Source organism: Octopus bimaculoides, chromosome 23 (genome assembly GCF_046866305.1).
Source record: "Octopus bimaculoides isolate indiv1 chromosome 23, ASM4686630v1, whole genome shotgun sequence".
Lineage (NCBI taxonomy): Eukaryota > Metazoa > Mollusca > Cephalopoda > Octopoda > Octopodidae > Octopus > Octopus bimaculoides.
The window spans coordinates 38,233,863-38,252,819 of record NC_142950.1 but is presented as its reverse complement, the minus strand read 5'-3'; the positions used below and the strand labels follow the sequence as shown (position 1 = coordinate 38,252,819).

At 38.2% G+C, this 18,957-nt stretch overlaps 3 protein-coding genes across 3 annotated transcripts; 2 read left to right on the top strand and 1 right to left on the bottom strand.

Annotated features, from left to right (window-relative positions):
- Positions 1-1,942: 1,942 nt before the first annotated feature.
- Positions 1,943-7,864, top strand: LOC106868996 (MKRN2 opposite strand protein). Its single transcript, XM_014914480.3, has 4 exons — positions 1,943-2,169; positions 3,748-3,797; positions 5,005-5,170; positions 6,321-7,864. Exons 1-4 carry the CDS (start codon positions 1,943-1,945, stop codon positions 6,520-6,522), a joined length of 645 nt encoding a protein of 214 aa, XP_014769966.1. The 3' UTR covers positions 6,523-7,864.
- A 3,410-nt stretch (positions 7,865-11,274) lies between these two features.
- LOC106868995 (stress-induced-phosphoprotein 1) lies at positions 11,275-13,598 on the bottom strand. Its single transcript, XM_014914479.3, has one exon. The coding sequence runs from the start codon at positions 13,576-13,578 to the stop codon at positions 12,604-12,606; it is 975 nt and encodes a 324-aa protein (XP_014769965.1). The 5' UTR covers positions 13,579-13,598; the 3' UTR covers positions 11,275-12,603.
- A 254-nt stretch (positions 13,599-13,852) lies between these two features.
- On the top strand, positions 13,853-18,699 carry LOC106868998 (putative peptidyl-tRNA hydrolase PTRHD1). Its single transcript, XM_014914481.3, has 2 exons — positions 13,853-16,719; positions 18,469-18,699. Exons 1-2 carry the CDS (start codon positions 16,531-16,533, stop codon positions 18,637-18,639), a joined length of 360 nt encoding a protein of 119 aa, XP_014769967.1. The 5' UTR covers positions 13,853-16,530; the 3' UTR covers positions 18,640-18,699.
- Positions 18,700-18,957: the final 258 nt, after the last annotated feature.

The window sequence follows — 18,957 nt, the reverse complement described above, 5'->3', positions numbered from 1 at the left end:
ACTAGAGTTAGTAGCAGAAGCTTTTTCTCTTTCCCCGTCATGCAAGTTACCTGTCAATCTCAATAGGGACGGTGACATGAAAAAAAAAAACCCAGTCAGTACACTCTGTAAACTGGTGGATGTTAGAAAGGGCATCCAGCCGCAGAAACCAAAGCAAATCTTAAACTGGAGCTCGATGCGGCCTTGCAACTTGCCAGATACTGTCAAACTGTTCAACCCATGGAAAATAGACGACATTTGGGGCAGAACTTCCCTCTCCCCACTCACTTTCCCTTTCAAGTGAAATTTGGAAAAGTTGATGAAGTCTTGGCCAAAGAGGAAAGTATCTGTCTTCAGCCCTTTCAACCGCTTTCGCTAAGGCTACCACCAGGCAAAGAAAAACAGCCTGCTCTTCCCGACCAAAGGAAGGCGGCGGGACTATCCTCCTCACAATGGACTCAACAGATAGCTGGGTATGTCCTTCACGCGACAGCAGGTGTTTCACATAAACTTATAACTCAGAAATACTCGGGCACTGGAAGTAAAATTGAATCAAATGAACGTTTATATTCATGTCTTCCACTCAGCCAATTTGCAGTTATCTGACTCTTTGAACGTCTCGAAATACTTTATCTTGGATCATTTCGATAGAATTCGAATTCAGAATTAAACACTGATTTCTTAAATAGGCACCAATGGAAAATAGTTTGTCCGCCGTTCTAAGGGTTCTTCTTGATGATTCATCGAGCAGTATTAAAGAAATTCCAGTCTAAAACTACATTATTTAAATGTCCTGTTTTTAAGGCGGCGATTTAAGGGAGATGTGGCTGATATTTCTAGCAGGTGGAAGGCGGCGAAACGGCAGAATCGTTATCGCGCTGGGCAAAAAAAAATGCTTAGAGACATTTCGTCCATCCTTACGTTCGGAGTTAAAATTCCGCCGAGGTGGACTTTGCCGTTCATGCTTTCCGAATTGATAAAATGGTTAATATAAAGACGGACTCCCGTTAACGAAAACAAACGAAACAAAAAAAGCCTGTTAGGTGTTTATAAACTGTGTAGAAAATGAAAAGAAAAAATTTGCACAAACGAACGGGGTGGGGGAGGAACTTTCGGAAAATTCACAAGATGCCTGACTCTCGGAGCCTTTAGAGAGGGACCCCACTCAGTTGCAAGTTTGAACGAGGTCTTCGGTATGACGAAAACTTTCACCCGTTCTAGTCTCGAAAGCTCTACAAAAAATGTCGTAAAAAAAGGAAAAATAATGATTCTTACTTTCAGCTCGCCAAACAAACTTCAACAGAGAGGGGAATTGTTCTCTACTCCGGTTGTTGCACGAACCTTGTACGCTTTCAGGTCTTCAACGTCCGGCCAGAACCTGTTGAAATCCTTTCATACGTTCATCCACCCTGAACATCCGACAAGACGTCATTTAAATAAGCCGCCAATTAAGGCGACGTCATTGCTTCCTTCTGACGTCACAAGCCATTCTAAACCGGCGCTTTTTCTTTATTTCTAAACAACGAGGAAGAAGAGTTACACCGAATGTTTAGCTGCAGACGATGTGACCTCTCTCTCTCTCTCTCCTGAATAAGCTACCTATTTTATTTTTTGAGCATCAATACCACAAAATCTAATTTTTTTTTACTCACAGTGAACTAAATTGTTATATTAAACGAGATAGTAGCTACTATTTCTAGCAGGTTAAGTAACCATGCGAACAAAATCCCTCTTATACTCATTTAATCAGGGGTTTTTTTCTAATAAAATTTCGTTGTCCATTTTATAAGATTTACTACTTTTCTAATATTAAGTTGCTGCAACTTTTATTTGGACAGGGAGGTTGAGTAAGGGGAGATTACTCTATTGCTTCTCACCTGTAATTAATTAACATTAGTAACAGGTGTCTCACTATTATTAAATTTCATTCTTTTTCCTCATTTTGTTCTTACAAAGATTTTCCATGGATAATGAAGAAGACTTTGACATAATTCGTTGTTTCCAACACTGTTCGAATAAAACAAATATATTTTATTGTCGTCAATTACCAACAACATGTCCACTCTGTAGCGGTGATGTTATCAACAGCGACAGTCTTCTACCTCCCTATCGTATCGAATCCCCTTTTATAGATGCTGTCCGTTTGCCTTTTGCTGTCGTCGTTAAACCTACCCAGGGTACATTTCTTCAGTAAGAAACTTTTTCTTTTTTTTTCTTTACATCTATACTTCATTTCTGTAAATTTTAACTGTTTTTAAAGACTTTTTTTTTATCAACTAAACTCGAAGAGAAACTCCAAGAGCTAACCGCGCTTCCATAGACTGGGAAAACGGGGAATAATAAAGTGAGGGGGAAATGGTTACGAGGATCCCGTTGCTTTTAGTTTTGTCGGTTGTTTCTGGAACGATGAAGGGAGTAGATTCTAAAGAAAACGAAACAGAGGAAAGTTATCAAAAACGTCACCGTAACGAATGCAGGTTGATTTGTTTTTAAAATGTTGCTGGAGGTTTGTAGAAGCGCAAGCGAAGTTGTTTCCTAGGGTCAAAAGTATAATGATAATAATAATAACACCCAACCTGAGCAAACATCTGGACACTTTAGAAATACCCTACATTGTTGTTGGCACTCCGTCGCTTACGACGTTGAGGGTTCCAGTTGATCCGATCAACGGAACAGCCTGCTCGTGAAATTAACGTGCAAGTGGCTGAGCACTCCACAGACACGTGTACCCTTAACGTAGTTCTCGAGGATATTCGGCGTGACACAGTGTGACAAGGCTGACCCTTTGAAGTACAGGCACAACAGAAATAGGAAGTAAGAGTGAAAGAAAATTGTGGTGAAAGAGTACAGCAGGGTTCACCACCATCCCCTGCCAGAGCCTCGTGGAGCTTTAGGTGTTTTCGCTCAATAAACACTCACAACGCCAACAATTCCATGCAGCAAAAGTGAATCCAATGTGTCCATTTTCAAACTATATTATCCAAGGTGTCCATTTGAGGGAGTAGTGTCCACCCACTACTCCCTCAAATCACCAGTAGTGGGTGATTTGAGGGAGTTTTGTCTGCTCTTTATAGCAGGTCAAGTAGCCATGGAGAGGCTTCCTCATTGGCTTGTAAGACTTCTTGTTAAAGGAAAATGCGGCAGGGTTTGGTTGATCGAATGAACCTCTCTATATTACTGGTACTTAATTCAGTGATCTTCCCAGGCAACCCTCCCTGCCTTCAGATTGGGACTCATAACTGATAGAAACAAAAAAAAATTAACAACATACATTCTGCTGCTGTTGTTTAGCCCCAGTTCAGCCCTGATAGAACAGACCTGTTCACAAAGACCTTCTAACCATGACCATCTGGTCTTTCCCAGACACAGTGTACCTAAAACCATGATAGTAAAGGAGATTTGGCTGCTACTTCTAGCAGGTTGTGAAACAATAAAGAGGCAATTCTGTTGGCTCCACAGTCTATTATAATCTACTTTCCTGTCTCAGCTGACCTCCATTAAATCAATGATACCCAAAATAGTATACACACACACACATAGGTACAGGCATGGTCATGTGATTAAGAAGTCTGCTTCCCAACGCCATAGTTGAGTCTCTCTTCACAGAATTTTGGTCAAATGTCTTCTGGAATTACGATGCTTTGGTTGGTCAACCAATTCCTTCTCAGTGAATCAGAATAATTTGCGAGATCCGAAACTAAAAGAAGCCTCATGTATACACATATATTGTTATTGATTTTTCTTTTTTCTTTTTTATCATCCCTCCAGGGATTACCAGAATGCTGCCAACCTCCATATCGGTGTGACGAACTCACAAGGTAATACAACAATTCCATTAAACTTTTTTTTTCTTGGAATCATGGAGTGTTTCAATTGTTTCTATTTTCATAATTTCAGGTTTGCTCTAAGTTCGAATCCTATTGAGACCACCTTTGTCTTTCTTTCACCCCACATTGATAAACATAGCATACCAGTCACATACTGGGGCTCATTTACTTGACCATGTCCTCCAGTTTCGTCTGTATCAGGAGTTTGTTGTTGTCGTTACCGGACAATTTTCACAATGGAATGCCTTCATTTCAATTATTTTTTATTCCATGTCAGATAATACACAATCAACAAAGTTTATTAATCAGCTTGTGTCATACATTTTGTTCCATATCCAATTGGAGGGAGATTCTGATAAGATGACTGCCTCTATACAACTATGAGGTTTAACAACAAGTAATGCTAACTTTGCAATTACAGATCATTGGAAACTTGCAGTGAGTGTTTCCTTGGAAATGTATGCTTACCTATTCCATCTACCACACCCAATATACAATAATGATAAAAAAACAATAATATCGAAATCTAAATTTATATTCTCGAAGGGATTAGCCTTTTTTTTCTATCATAACAATCATGGATTTATGTATTATTGGTTCTGATGTCTTATGTGAAAGCATGTGGCCTAGTGGTTAGGGTGTTGCACTTACAATCATAAGATTATGGGTTCAATACCCAGACCAGGTGGTACATGTTGTTCCAGTCCACTCACCTGTAAATATGTTCCAGCAGCAGAAGGGAAGTTAACCCTGTGATGGACTGGCATCTTGTCCAGGAGGGAGTGTTGTAATCACAATCACTTATGCAGCACAGAAGCCAGTTGAAGTTCTGGCCTTGTGAGTCCTAGGGTTCACAACAAACCTATGAGCAAAGGCATGCCAACCATGACCATTCCTGTCCTTTTGTGGGTTTATCAAGAACTCCATAATGTAGCAGTTCTCAGACTGATTCATAGCAGTCACCTCTTTGCCTCAAACATGGTGTCACCTTAAGACACTAGGTGTGTTTGGAAGGAAATTTGGCTGCTGTTTCTAGCGATTTTTAGAGGTTTCCTTGTTGGCTGATGATGGTCTCATAGTTCATAATTCACCATATCAACATTGAACCACTCTTTCTCCTCCTCCTCACATAATAATGAATGAACGACTCCCAATTCTTTAATGTTAAAACACCTGTTTTCTTGTTTGTTTTTGACAGGTGTTGTATATGAATACGATGAAAACGGCATCACAATCGGGTCGATCTCCTGGACATGCTGTATTGCTGTTTCTTTCAGTGACCTGTTGACCAACAGACTCTTCGAAACAGAATGGGATGGTCAGCTTGCCCGATATTCACAAGACCTCACCTGGGTACCACAAAGGTAATCCCTTCCATTTTATTGTTTCTTCACTTGCCTCAGCCACGTATATGCCTCTAGATGTGTGTTTGGATGTATGCTGGCAGTGTACCATGATGTATGTTTATCTATGTGTTTGTAGTTCAAGTGTATATGTGTGTGTGTGTATGTTATCATTATCATCACCATTTAACACCCATCTTCCATGCTGGCATATATATATATGTGTGTGTGTGTGTCATTTAATATTGACAATTTAAAAAAGAGCTACTGATAGTTCCATGCTTTAGAAATACAATAATTTGGGTAGATTTATATAACATGTATCTCTAAGGAATCTTTCAGGTTCAATGCATATCATTAGATGTATTTAAAAACCAGGATGCTGGCCAATGAGAAAATACGAGGTAAAATGAGATGAAGAAAATGTGAAGAATGTTAATACAAAAAGTGGAAGAAGAGAGAAAAGAAAATTCGGAAAACCAAGATTTTCATCCTGAAAGATTGCTTTGAGATACATGTTATTTAAATCTGCCAAATGATTGTATCTCTAAAAACATGAAGCTATTGGTAACTTTTTCATAAATTGTGTCCATTAAATGATATTTATCTCCCACTAGATGGAGTATTTTTCTGTAGAGTGTACTTATGATAAAACTGTAGAATTATATACATTTACATCTACAAAATGGAAACAGTGTAGATTTAAGGGGAGGATGTGTAAATCTAAAGACGTGTGTTGTGTTACTGGGTCAATGTGAGAATCTAAAGAAAGACAAATGAAAATGGTTGTCTGGATATGAATATTATTGTAGACTTTTGGAATTGTGTAAAATAAGGCATCCAAAGGCTCACCTGGCTTCATTATACAAAAGCAGGGTTGAGGTTTAACAACTTTCCTAATCATTTAACCATTTTCTTATCATTTTTCTGTTGAAATCCACTGACTTTGTTTCAACTGATTCTGAAAATAATGAAAAATTTAATTAATTAACTTTGTCATTATTAAGCTGGTGTTTGAAACTTAAAATTTTGAAGGAAGGTTTTTAAGTCACTTTAAAACAGAAAGTTTGTTTCATAGAATCAGGAGTGGTGGTCTTAAGTGGATGGCTATCAAATGGATTAATCATATTTAAATACATATTTTTTATTGTTGTTTTTGTTTTTTTTACAGATATCATGAAGAAGACCATAACTGCTTCAGTTTTGTAACGAGTTTCCTGAAATTAAACGGCGTTTTGCCAGCCGATGTTTCAAAACAACATTTCCTCACACAGTTCCTAATTAAACATACGACCAAAGGCAGCAAATACATCTCCTTGTACCGACAAATTGTAACTGAAGGATACTTATGCCAACCAGCACAAGCAATCTGAACCAAGGTCACAGGTGTCTGTTATTGTCTTCTCATTGGTTGCATTGTTCTCCCCCCCCCCAACAGAGCAGGGTCCTAGTTGCTTGTATGAGTGTGTGTCATCATCATCATTTAACGTCTGTTTTCCATGCTGGAATGGGTTGGATGGTTCAACAGGAATTGGCAAGTCAGAAGACTGCACCAATCCCTCTCGTCTACTTTGGTATGGCTTCTATGGCTCTGACCTTCCTAATGCCAACCACTTTACAGAGTGGACTGGGTGCTTTTTATGTGGCACCAGCAGTAGAGAGGTCACCAAACCCTTAACTGAGATGAGGGAGTAGTATTGGGGGACTGAGAAAGGAGTTTTGCATTAGAGGGGAAACAAGGTACATGGAGCTGTATGAAGTGGAGCAGGGATTGGAGAGGGTGAGTGGGTGGATAAGTTTATGAGATTACAAAAGGAGAGCGGGAGAGCATGTAATGAGCAGGTATGGGTAAAGGGAGGGGATCCAGTGGGAGGACATATTGTACATAAATATACTGGGATGCAACAATTAAGGCCTGCTGTTTGGGGTTGGTGATTTGGGTTGACTGGAATTTCAACCTGTTTTGGTGACATTCTGGTTCTGGTGGTGGCAAACACACACAAACGCATGCACTCACACCTATACTTATGAAGACAGAGTGACTAGGATTAGGGTCCTACCAGCCTAGTCTGTGACTCTTCTTAAAAGGGGACACTGAAAACTAGTCTTGATATTGTGTCATTGTTTGCACCCATGTCACATTCAGTGTCTTGTCCACTCTGCCCTGTGTCCCAAGGGAATACCCATATTCACATGACACGGAAGTGCAATTACAGATTTCACCCTTGCCCAGGTATTCACTGAGGACCCCAAACCTGAAGCTCTTAGCAAAGCAATGAGGGAACAAACAGACTGTAAAATGACCCCTTCATCTCCTCTTTAGGATATTATTTCTACAGCAATAACAAGTAATGTGCATTTAAGGCCATTTCCCTGCTGGCCGTCTTCTCCATTCGCCCTTTCCTCTCTCTCCACTCACTAACCCGCTTACTCTTCTTTCCTCCCCTACCATCTTCAGCCATGTCTTTCTTACTTTTCTCCTATTTCTTTCCACGTTGATTTCCGTTACCCCTTCCATCTTTTCTCAACACACGATTCAACCGTTCCATCTCATTTCTCTTCGCTGTATTCTTGATTGCCTCTGTATCCATAATTCTCAGCAGCCGTTCTACAGCAAATGACGTATTTTTTATCTACCAATTAACCCATGTAATAATAACTTTAATATTTTATTTTAAATTTCATTCAAAATAAATAAATTTTTAAATAAATCAGTGTCTTTAGTGATTGTTGCTTTTTTTTAATAAACAAATGAAATTTTCTAATTATAACACTTCAGTTAGATTGGCAGAATTGATAAGGGCATCAGACAAAATATGCTGTGATTAATTTTGGGCCTTGATGTTTGTAGTTCAAATCCCTTCAAGCTCACTTTTACAACCCATGTATTTTCTCTGCCCATATTTTACTGCCCTGCAACATTACACTTTGTACATAAACATCATACTGTCTGCCTTTCACTCATAGATGAAACTAAGATACCAGTGAAGTATTTAGTCAATGAAATAGGGTTGATTAACTCAAGTGACAATGTTAAAATATCTCAGGTTTCTCTAAATAAGAGACAATGGCTGCATGCACTTTCTGGCAGATGAGAATATATAAACTCCGATAATCACAGTATTCGTTTGAGAAACAGAAACTGAAGATATTAACTTTTTAAAACATTGTGTCCAATGCAAGTCAAAGCTGTAGTTGACAGAAGAGAAGTCTTGGAAGAATTTGAATTGGGTATTCGAACAAATGTGATTTCAAGGATTATAGGCAGACATCAGGGAACACGATTTAACAACTTCCAGGCAATGGAAATCTATTTGCAATGAAAGTTCTTGTCAATATTGTTTGCTCTTCACATCCATTTTACTGAGCCAGTATGAGTTAGATGCAGACTTGAGAGACAGTTTTATGGTTAGAAATTCTTCCTTTTGCCATCTCTTGACATTTTTTTTTTTCTTCAAGCAATTTCTTTTTTATTCCATCAATCTTTGAAAGTGGTGAGCGAATGGTTGTAATAATGGTTTCAAATGTTAGCGCAAGGCCAGCAATTTCAGAGGGCAAGCAGTAAGTCAATTACATCAACCTGAATGCTCATCTGGTACTTTATCAAATGCAAAAGGGTGAAGAGCTAAGTTGATCTCCACAGAATTTGAACTCAGAATGTAAGTACAGACGAAATGTCAGCCAGCATTTTGCCCGGTTAACAACTCTGCCAGCCTGGGATCCATTGCAATATCAACAAGGAATGGAGACATCTCACCGTTTTGCTTACCTGCTGACATCCAGTGCACACACGCGTGTTTGTGTATATATATATATATTATGTAGCTCTTTTATCTTTTATTTGTTTCACTCATTAGATTATGGCCATGCTGGGGCACCACCTCGGACTTTTAGTCGAATGAATCGACCCCAATATTTAATTTTGTGCCTGGAGTCAAAGTAATCAATTTAACCCTTTTTTGAAACTGCTGGCCTTGTGCCAAAATTTGAAACCAATGTATACATATATATATACACAGATATGCATAGCTATATACATAGTACATGTATATATTTCTATATACATATATCATTATCATTTGATGTTTGTTTTCTATGCTGGCATGTGTGTGTGTGTGTGTGTAGAAGTGCAGATCTCTAATGGTGGAGGGAACCTGTGCAAGAGGTAAACTTAGGAAGACATGGGATGAGGTGACGAAGCATGGTCTTCAAATGCTGGGCCTCATGGAGGCAATGACAAGTGACCGAGACCTTTGGTGACATGCTGAGCTTGAGAAGACCCATCAAGCCAAGTGAAACTGCAGTCATAATGGATGCCAGTGGCACGTAAAAAGCACCCTTCAAATGTTGGATGACATGCTGTGCTTAAGACCCATCAAACCAAATGAAAACATAGTTGGGGGGGGGGGGGCAATGCTAGTGTCATATAGCTAGCACCCATGTCAATGACATGTAGAAAGTACCCTTCAAACCTTGGGCCTCATGGCGGCAGTGACAAGTGATTGATACTTTTGGCAATATACTGTGCTTGAGGGCGGTGAGTTGGCAGAATCGTTAGCACACCTGGGGGGGGGTTAGAAATCGTTATTCTAATCCTATTTGGAAGCCTCTTGTAAGACAATACGGTTTTATGGGTATCTTCTTATTGCAGGTCTGTAAGGAGGGATTGTAATTAGCTGTAGTCAATAGGCAACAGGTGTTTTAATTAAATGCTATCATTAATCAGCATTTAATTGTGGTAATTGTGTATTAATTGCTCTTCAACAGAATATTAAACACACAAAGATTAAGTGATTTTTGACATTTCAGCGTTTGTGTTGTACACTATCGACTTTGCATTTGTGAAAGGAAAACAACTTTTGATAAGGTGTGAACAGCATACCTACAGTCGTGGAAACTCACCCACCCCTGGACTTTGTTTCCTCATAACTTCGAAAAATAAACATTTCAATGAAATTTTCTACAAATACACTTCAGATGGTAAAGATTCCAATTACATCGGAATTTGTGAAAAAAGGTTTCCGAGGGTGGGGGGGGGGGGTGAAGGATTTTGGAAAATTCACACGAGACATTTCCTCATAACTTTCCGAAATATGAGTATTTTAAATGGAAATTTCGACAAATACTTTTTCAGAGTGTATAGATTACGATTATATCGGAATTTAATATGAAAAAAATATTGGTGCATTTGCACACATACATACACTTTTTTTTTCGAAATTTCAAGTTTCATTTTGTGATGCGTGTCAGGATGTAGGCAAGTCCAATTTTCTTTAAATATTGAATTCCGATATAATTAGAATCTACACCACCTTAAGCATATTTGTAGAAAATTTCACTTTAAAATATCTATTTGTCGGAGGGGGAGGGGACACTTGTGTAGGTAAGCCAAAGAATTAAACTCGGGGTTGTATATGTACAGGGGAAAAAACGTGTTACATGGGAAAGTTTTTGGCAGACACTGTGATGTTCTGTGGTTTCGATTTAGGAAACTAGCAGAAATATTTGTAAACTGGTTCCATAAGGAATTGAAGCCGGCTTGTTACTATGACTATGGGCCAGATTTAAAACGGAAAGATTTGGCTGTAAACCAAATAACTTAAATGATTGAAAGCCCAAAGATCAATATCGGTAGATGAAATGGGACAGCGAGGTTATCTTTCTAAATCAGTTCAAAGCTGTTTTGTGTGACAAAGCTAGATTTACTTAAAAAGAGAAGTTGTTTCCATGATACAAAAATGGGTTTTCTTTACATAGAAAAGCCATAACAGCTGGCCATGTTGAAACATTGATGGGTTTTCGTTGTAGGTTTTGCAAGAAACCCACCATTTCTTTTCCCACGCCCACCCACCATTTTTTCTTCGTTTTCTAGAGGGTTCGGCAACATGTTTCTGAGGTAAACCAAGAGAATAAAGTCGGAAATTGATCTAGTGAAACCAGATTTTTTGATAAAAGCCTCGAATCCTGAAAACTTTGTAGAGGACAAGAATTCGGACGAAGCAACACTAATGCCTTCCCCCTCTTTGGTAATAAATGACAAACTTTACAAATATTGAAGAATTATAAAACATTATAACAAAAACAAGAGAGAAGAACGAAAAAAAAAAATAACAGAAATCTGTGAATCATTTCTAAACTTGTGTATTTGTTGATTCTCATACTGAATACATCCAATACAGGAAAAGAGATGAGGAGGAGGAGCAAGAATTATACATTCACACGCTGACTGGTTTTATATAATCACTTCTAATTATGATCGGATCTAATTGTTGTTGTTGTTTGGTCTTGTAATAATGTCCAATAGCAGCAAATGGTGGTGTTGATTCTCATACAAAATATTCATTGTAGTAATAATAATAATAATGCGGAGGGTTGGACACTTGAGGTGGTATCATCGTTAGCATGACTCAATATAAGAGGGCAAACCCTAGACACACAGGAAGTATTTATTGCTCTGTGTACATGTGTGTGTGGATTGAAATGTTTCGTATTCCATGTAAGATCGTCCATAAGTCTAATACTTAATAACCGAGTGTTTGTGTATACGTATGTATATATACACACACACACACACACATACAGACGCGGACGAGAGTATGTGTATATATTTGCAGCCCATTAAGCACAGCAGTATCAGTTAAGGTAACTTAAGGACCAGCAAGGAATAAAAGAGTAGGGGGTCTTTAAGCGACGAGTGAAAGCTGTGTTTGGTGCTGAGGTAAGTGAACCAAATGTGTATTTGGTAAACACTGTCCCCTCAATCGTACTTAATAATTAATTTTGGAAAGATGTAATGTTTCTGTCATTTCATTTTATCTACATCCAGGGATTGTGTAACCCGGACACTGAACAATGAGATTTCATTTAGGACGATTTAACCGTCGGAGGCTAGCATCAAAATAGAACCGTCTGTAAAGAGATTTGAACTCATGACCAAGAAATACAAGTCCCCCACAAACTTATCCCCTCGGCTATTTCATTTATCATCAATAATCATGAACGAATAATAACAATTAGTCATTACAACACAAAACATGTCGCCTCATGGTGTAATAAAGACAGGCGATGTTGGGGATGTGTTTTTCAGGTTCTTCTTGAGAGCCTTTTTTTTTTTCTAAATAATTCTAATAATGGCAAATCTTAATGAACATGGCAGCTTGGAGAAAACATTAAAAGCGTGGACTTTGTGTAACCATTGTTGTGGTGGTGGCTATTTTTGTTGGTTTGATTTATAATGTGAGAAGAAGGGAAAGAAAAAAAGGACATAGATGAATGTAAGTAGCGTGTGAGATAGAAATAGTTGAGTAGATGTGTTATGTAGAGGCAAGTGTATGTTGAAAGTGCATTCAGACAGGGTATTTATAAAAGGTGTGTTTGAGGTGTGTGTGTATGTATAAACAAACAAAACATGGGGGGGGGGACAAGAAAATATATAAAAAGAAAAAGAAAGGAAATCAGCGAATGTCGATAATGCCGCATTCCATGAGTTTGTCAATCTTGTCCCTGATTTCAGGGTTGGACAGATGTTCACTGATTGCCTTGGGATTCTCTTGCATCTGTTGAAGAATCGCCCGCATGGCAGGATCACACAGAATGTTTTGCACTTCGGGGTTGTTCATCACTCTCTTCTTGACACTGTCGATGTCGTTGCCTTGACTCATCACCGATTTCTGGTAACCTTCCTTCGCTTCTTGGCATTGCGGGTCGAGTTCCAGAGCTTTCGAGTAGGCGTCGGCCGCCTTGGTCGATTCCTTCTGCGCCAACAATGTGGCACCTTTCCTCAGGTAACCCTTCACGAAAGTCATATCCCTTTTTATGCACTCGTCGGCATCTTTCAAGGCCAACGAATACTCCATCAACTTCATGTAACAAGCCGACCGGTTGCTGTAGATTTTTGCGTCCTCCGGGTTGCGGAGAATTGCTTCATTATAATGTTTGATAGCTTCCGGGAAGTTGCCATCCTGGTACATCTTGTTGCCCTTGCTTTTCTCCTGCAAAGAGATTTCCGGGTTAATATAGGCAAGCCGTTCCCTCTCTTTGATCATGCACTCCACGTTCTGTGCCTTCTTCACAACTTCGGGCACTCGATGCTCAGAGAGGGACTTATTGTAATAGGTGAGCGCCTTCTCCAGGTTGTCTTTCTTCAGGTAAGCGTTGCCGATGCGGCAAAACGCTTTGGCAATCACATTGAACGGCGAATGGTTTTCACGACCCACCTCAATGGCCTTCTCACATTCTTTGATGCAATCATCCAGCTTGTTCTGTTCGAAGTAAACGGCTGCACGATTGGTCATGATTGAAATGTTGGTTGGATCTAATTTCAGAGCGGCTTCATAATGTTCCAGCGCTTTATCGAATTCTTTTTTCTTGTAAAAGGCATTGCCTTTATCTTTCTCAATCACTGCTTCCTTCTGCTTGTCCGACGTCATCTTCCTAACACTGCCAGAATGTTCTAGGTTGGCCCGGAGACAGACTTTTATACGGCAACACTTACCTCCCCTTGGATAGAGCTCTTATATCGGAAATGCAACCAACGACAAATTAACTTCCTTTCAACAGCCTCTCACTGTCACTCTTTTATATCTCTATCAACGCTCTCTCTCTCTCCTTCCCCTCACCCTATTCCTCTCGCTTTCTCTTTCTTTCTATCTCTCTTCTAATAGTTTCCCTTTATCTCTTTTACTCTTTCTAAAAAACATTTTTCTCTCTCTTTCTATCTAAATCCTTTCTCCCTCAGTCTCTATTTCTTTTCCCGCTTTTCATTCTCTTTCCTCTTATATTTTTCCCTTCATTCTAAACCTCAGCTCTTTCTCTGTCAGCACATGCAATATTATACACATATTTACATGCAATATTACACACATACTTACATATAACACGTTATAATAGAAAAAGATCAGCACTGAATAATTATCATGTCGCGTTATACCTATATACACGTATCCGTATGTGTGTACCCTACACGGGTGTGTATATAAGTGACAAGTTGGGGGAGGGGTGGAATATAGTTGTATCTAATGTTTGTGTAAACGCAATTACCAATGTCAGCGGAGTGTATATAAAAAAAAATCAGGATGGGAAGGAGTCATTGGTTACTAAGGAGAAGTTAAGACACAAGACTTACCAAGTTTATGTATGTGTGTGTAGTTAAAAGCGCGCTTTTATATTCATAAACCGAATAAAGGATTTAATACAAGAGTCTGACATAATTTTATTGAGTCTCCAAATATATATCATGTATTTTATACACATATATATACACACACACTTTACACACGTGCGTGTTATAAGATCATTGTGAACAAGCCACTGACTTAAAACGAATGTTACACACTCCTCAGCCTGTAAATGTTAGCCATGTGTGTGTGTGTACGTTGTCATGTATGCATGCAGGAATCCACAGAAGCTGCTGTGTCAAGTGAAAGGATGATTTTCTGTCACACGTTGATTCGCATGTATACATGGAAATATACACACGTAATTAGGTTCATTATGAGTGAGTAATTTGAAGTTTAAACAAGTTTGATTCTAAATACTGGTAGAATTGATCTGGTAAAGAATTTATTTTGCCTTATAATTCTAAAAAGGATTCATTGTTGGGATTGTTATATTTTCAACATGTCCACAGTCATTGCTTCAATAGAAATCATAAGGCGAGCTTTGAAGTTCTAGAAGTATGTTTTGCAGCTGATTATTGGTTCAGTTCTATCCTGAATCAGATTAAATATTGTCCAACCAGCAAATTTAGTTGCGTCAACAATTGACTTTACAGGTTCCTCCACAATATAAAGTTGAAATAATTATTAACTACTTTTCTAATCGACACCAGAAGGATGAAAGTTAAAGTCGACTGACATCATTTGAACCTAGGTCGTAAATGCGGACGAAATGCCGCAAAACATTTCTTCCGGCATGCCAACAGTTCTGCCAGCTCGCCACCTTTTTATAAGACACTTGTGATAGTCGATTGATGGTTGAAATTAGTTGTATCGGGCTTTTGAATGTCCTTTGGAGAATAATTCTTTGTTATACAAGAAATAAGAGAGGCGGAAGGAAGTTTCAGTTTTTAACAATATACATACACGCGCGTATGTGTGTGTGTCTTTAATAACTCATGTATATAGTTATTTATTTTATTGATATGCGTAGAATACTTTGGGGAAATATATCTTAATAGCAGAAATCAAAGAACTATTTACACACATCTATGTATGTTTGAGGGTGAAGAATGGGGACACGAAGTTCGAATCATCCTGCCGGCATCAGGTTTACTATTCTTCATCCCGGGGTTCACAAACAAAGAACTAGTTGGATGCAGGTGTGATATTAATTGATAGTTTTCAAATTTAGGGAGTCTCTCAAGATATACTATCTTGAGTTCTTACTACAGAGAGATGTTCAGCTTGAAATTCTTCGTAAAGATATGGAGAGAGAAGTGGGGGTCGACAACTACATGATTCCCCTCTTAATATGTAAACAGTTGTATCTAAAACAGAATATGAAGGGGGTAAATGGAGAGAATTCTTGAGCTATGGGCACTGAAAACCAAACTCATTTGACTGGCGAATTAAAGGAAGCATCATGGTGATGTAACAACGAAATGTCACACAAATGAAACATAGTAGTTTTTATTGGAAGGGCATACTGGATAATAATATCCATTAAACGTAAAGAAAGATAGAACGGTCACGGCGAGAATCTTTGGTCTTTTCGGTCAGAACTGACTTGGATAATAACATCACTTGACAATATATGATTCTTTCTAGTTTCACCTTAATCACCAATAATTCCGTTTTAATAGTTTTGCCAGAATACCCCAATTCGAGTTGCTGCTTTTTCTTTACTTAGAGAGAAGCACCTCCAAATATATCTTAGCGTATTTCTAATGAATTTCCAGAGTTTTACTTTTCTTATTATTATTATTATTTTTTTTTTTTGGTGTGGGTCCCCTAAAATATCCAGGTTTTGGATATGGACCCGGATATTAAAAGGGTTGAGAACCGCTGCTTTAAGTGATCGCTCGATCTACTAGAAATAGCAGCAAAACTGCACCCGTCCACTCAAAACACACGTTGCATTTTAAATAAAAAGTGAATTCGATAGTGTAGTCCTAAACAGATGGGCTGGATGATCATATTTGGAACACCTTTGATCAGAGTACTACTCTATCAGGGCTGGCCTAGGGTTAAACATCAATAAGAACCAGAGCAATCAGTGCGTTGAATAAATATTAACCAATGACAGTTTTGCTCGTGATATTCCTCGGTCCGTTTCTTGACGGTGCTCAAGAAATAAAATCTCCATTGATACTCTTAGTATTCATTGTAATTGTAGAATTCGATTTAATGTGTCTGTTGGGTTAGAATTTTGAAAAGAAATCAATGGCAGGTGTAATCGTTCAGTATATTGTCGTCCGTAAGGATTTAATAGAGAAGTTGTCGTGGCCCTTAGGAGCGGTGATCGCTCAAGCGTGCCATGCTTGCTCAGCTGTTTTACATCAACACCAAGACGATGCCGGTTGCAAACAATATTTGGAGAAGATCGATAGCATGCACAAAGTGGTTCTAGAGGTGAGTGAAACAGCGCGCGTGTGTGTGCTTTGGTGAAATTCGTGTGACATGGAGGGGAAAAAAAGAATATCGTTTCGGGATCCTCTTTTCCTCACCATAAACAAACTTATGAACGGCGACCACCAATATCACAAAACTGAAGGAGGGGTCGAGTGCAACTTCTCTTCCAGGCTATTCTGTTTGATCTGATGTTAAAGCTCTTAATTTTGCCGTTAATCATTTAAGTCAGACTTAATTAAATAGACCCATGATAAAAGATGTTTAAGCTGTGATCACCCTGTGGTTTTGTTTTCAAGGCATCTTATGTATAGAATTACATTAGGGTATCTTCGTTATTCGTTTTGTTTTGTTTTTTCTTTCTAAATTTTCAAAAATATTGTTATTTGAAACAATTTTGGCTGTTATTTCCAGTATGTCGAGTAACTACACAGAGGCTTCGTTAACATTGGTGCTATAAATTACAAATTGTTAAACTAAAACGATAATTTCTTATATTGACACATTCTCACACATTTCCAGAGAAAAGGGGTTGTAATCAGTTGGTGACCCCCTTGAAATAACAACCGAATCTCCCTCAAATCACACATTACAATCTTTAAAACGTGAAGGGTGACCGTAATGTAATCCAAGATACTCCCAAATAAGATTGGCCGGATGGTTATGGCTAGAATGTCTTTAAGCATAGTTCTACTTCGCCAGGATTGACAAAATGAATCAAACCTAGCTGCACTTCAAGGAACGAAATTAATTTTTTTTTTTAATTTCTCGTTTCTGGTGATCTACAATCCTAACATATACGAATATTTCTGGCACAAGGCCTGAAATTTGAGGGGGAGGGTATTAGTCAGTACCATCGACCTCAGTACGTGACTGGTATTTTATTTTATTGACCCAAAACCTATGAAAGACAAGGTTGACTAAGGCAGGATTTGAACCAATAACATAAAGAAGTGGGTGCTATTAAACACAACTCACCTGACTAATTGCCATGAAGTCCCTCTTGTACAAACTCCAGTTTCTGGACCACTGAATCTGCTCTCTTCTCATCTTCTGCTATTATGACTCTTCAAATCTGGTTGTTCTCATATTCCCAGCATCCAAACTCTCTCAACTTATGCATTTCTCATCCTTTCCAAGCCTTGCATTAATTACTTTGCTCAGTCAAAAACATTTGCATGTGTTTAATTATGATCCATTAGTGTAGATTAAAATATCTAAATTTTACTTTCCATCTTCCATGGGTCAATCAACTACAGCAATCACCTCAATTAATTTCATCCCTCCTCAAATGGTTATAATTTCTTTTGTTGTTCCCTTTTTTTTCTTCTTTTTAAATTAGATTTTAGTTTAGAGACAATGCAGAGCACACATGGCTTGTTGCTTTTCCTGGGAGCAGGGGGTTTATTGGATTTATTGTTCTCCTTTTTGAAGAGTTACAAATTGATGGCTGCAGGAGGAGAATTTCAGGACATCAATGTCCTGAGGAGGAAAGAAATGGTGTGGTGGTTTATTGTAGGGTTGGGCATAATATAGGTAACAAGAGAAATGAATGACTCAGGAATTTCGCTCCAATATATTGTCTTTAAGTAGAACACATCCACAACAAATGTTGTTTCTGGACAAATACTAAATTTGCCTTTCAGTGATGGATGTCCATTAAGTATGGCACAAACTGGCTATTTTAATTTGATACTGCTTCTATTGCCTATAACACATTTTAAATTGTATTTTTCTCTCCCTTTCTTTCAGATTCCCAATGAAGAAAAGCTGCATCAACTTTCATCTACCCTTCTCTCTAATAATATCGATCACAAACTCTGGATTGAACAACCTGAAAATATAGCTACCTGCCTGGCCACGAAACCCGACCAGAAAGAAACAATACAAAAGTATTTCAAAAACTTGAAACTGTTTAAATAGTCAAAAAAAAAAGACATGTTAACTACTTACATAAATAAAGAAGAAAAGTTTGTATTTTAAGATCTAATGTTAGCCTTTTATTGAAATAATTTTCACTGATGTGAACGAACACCACCAGTTTCCTAGAATTCTAGTATTCAGCTGTGTTTCTTCTACTTACTTTCCACTTGTTTAACAACAGTCCTTGTGTGGTTAACATGATGTGAAGTTTTCACATGAAATTGGTTGTAGACGTGTGTGAAAGTGAAAGAAGATACAAACACACTCACACACATATGGATATACAAACATACACAATGTTCAGACTAAATTTGATTG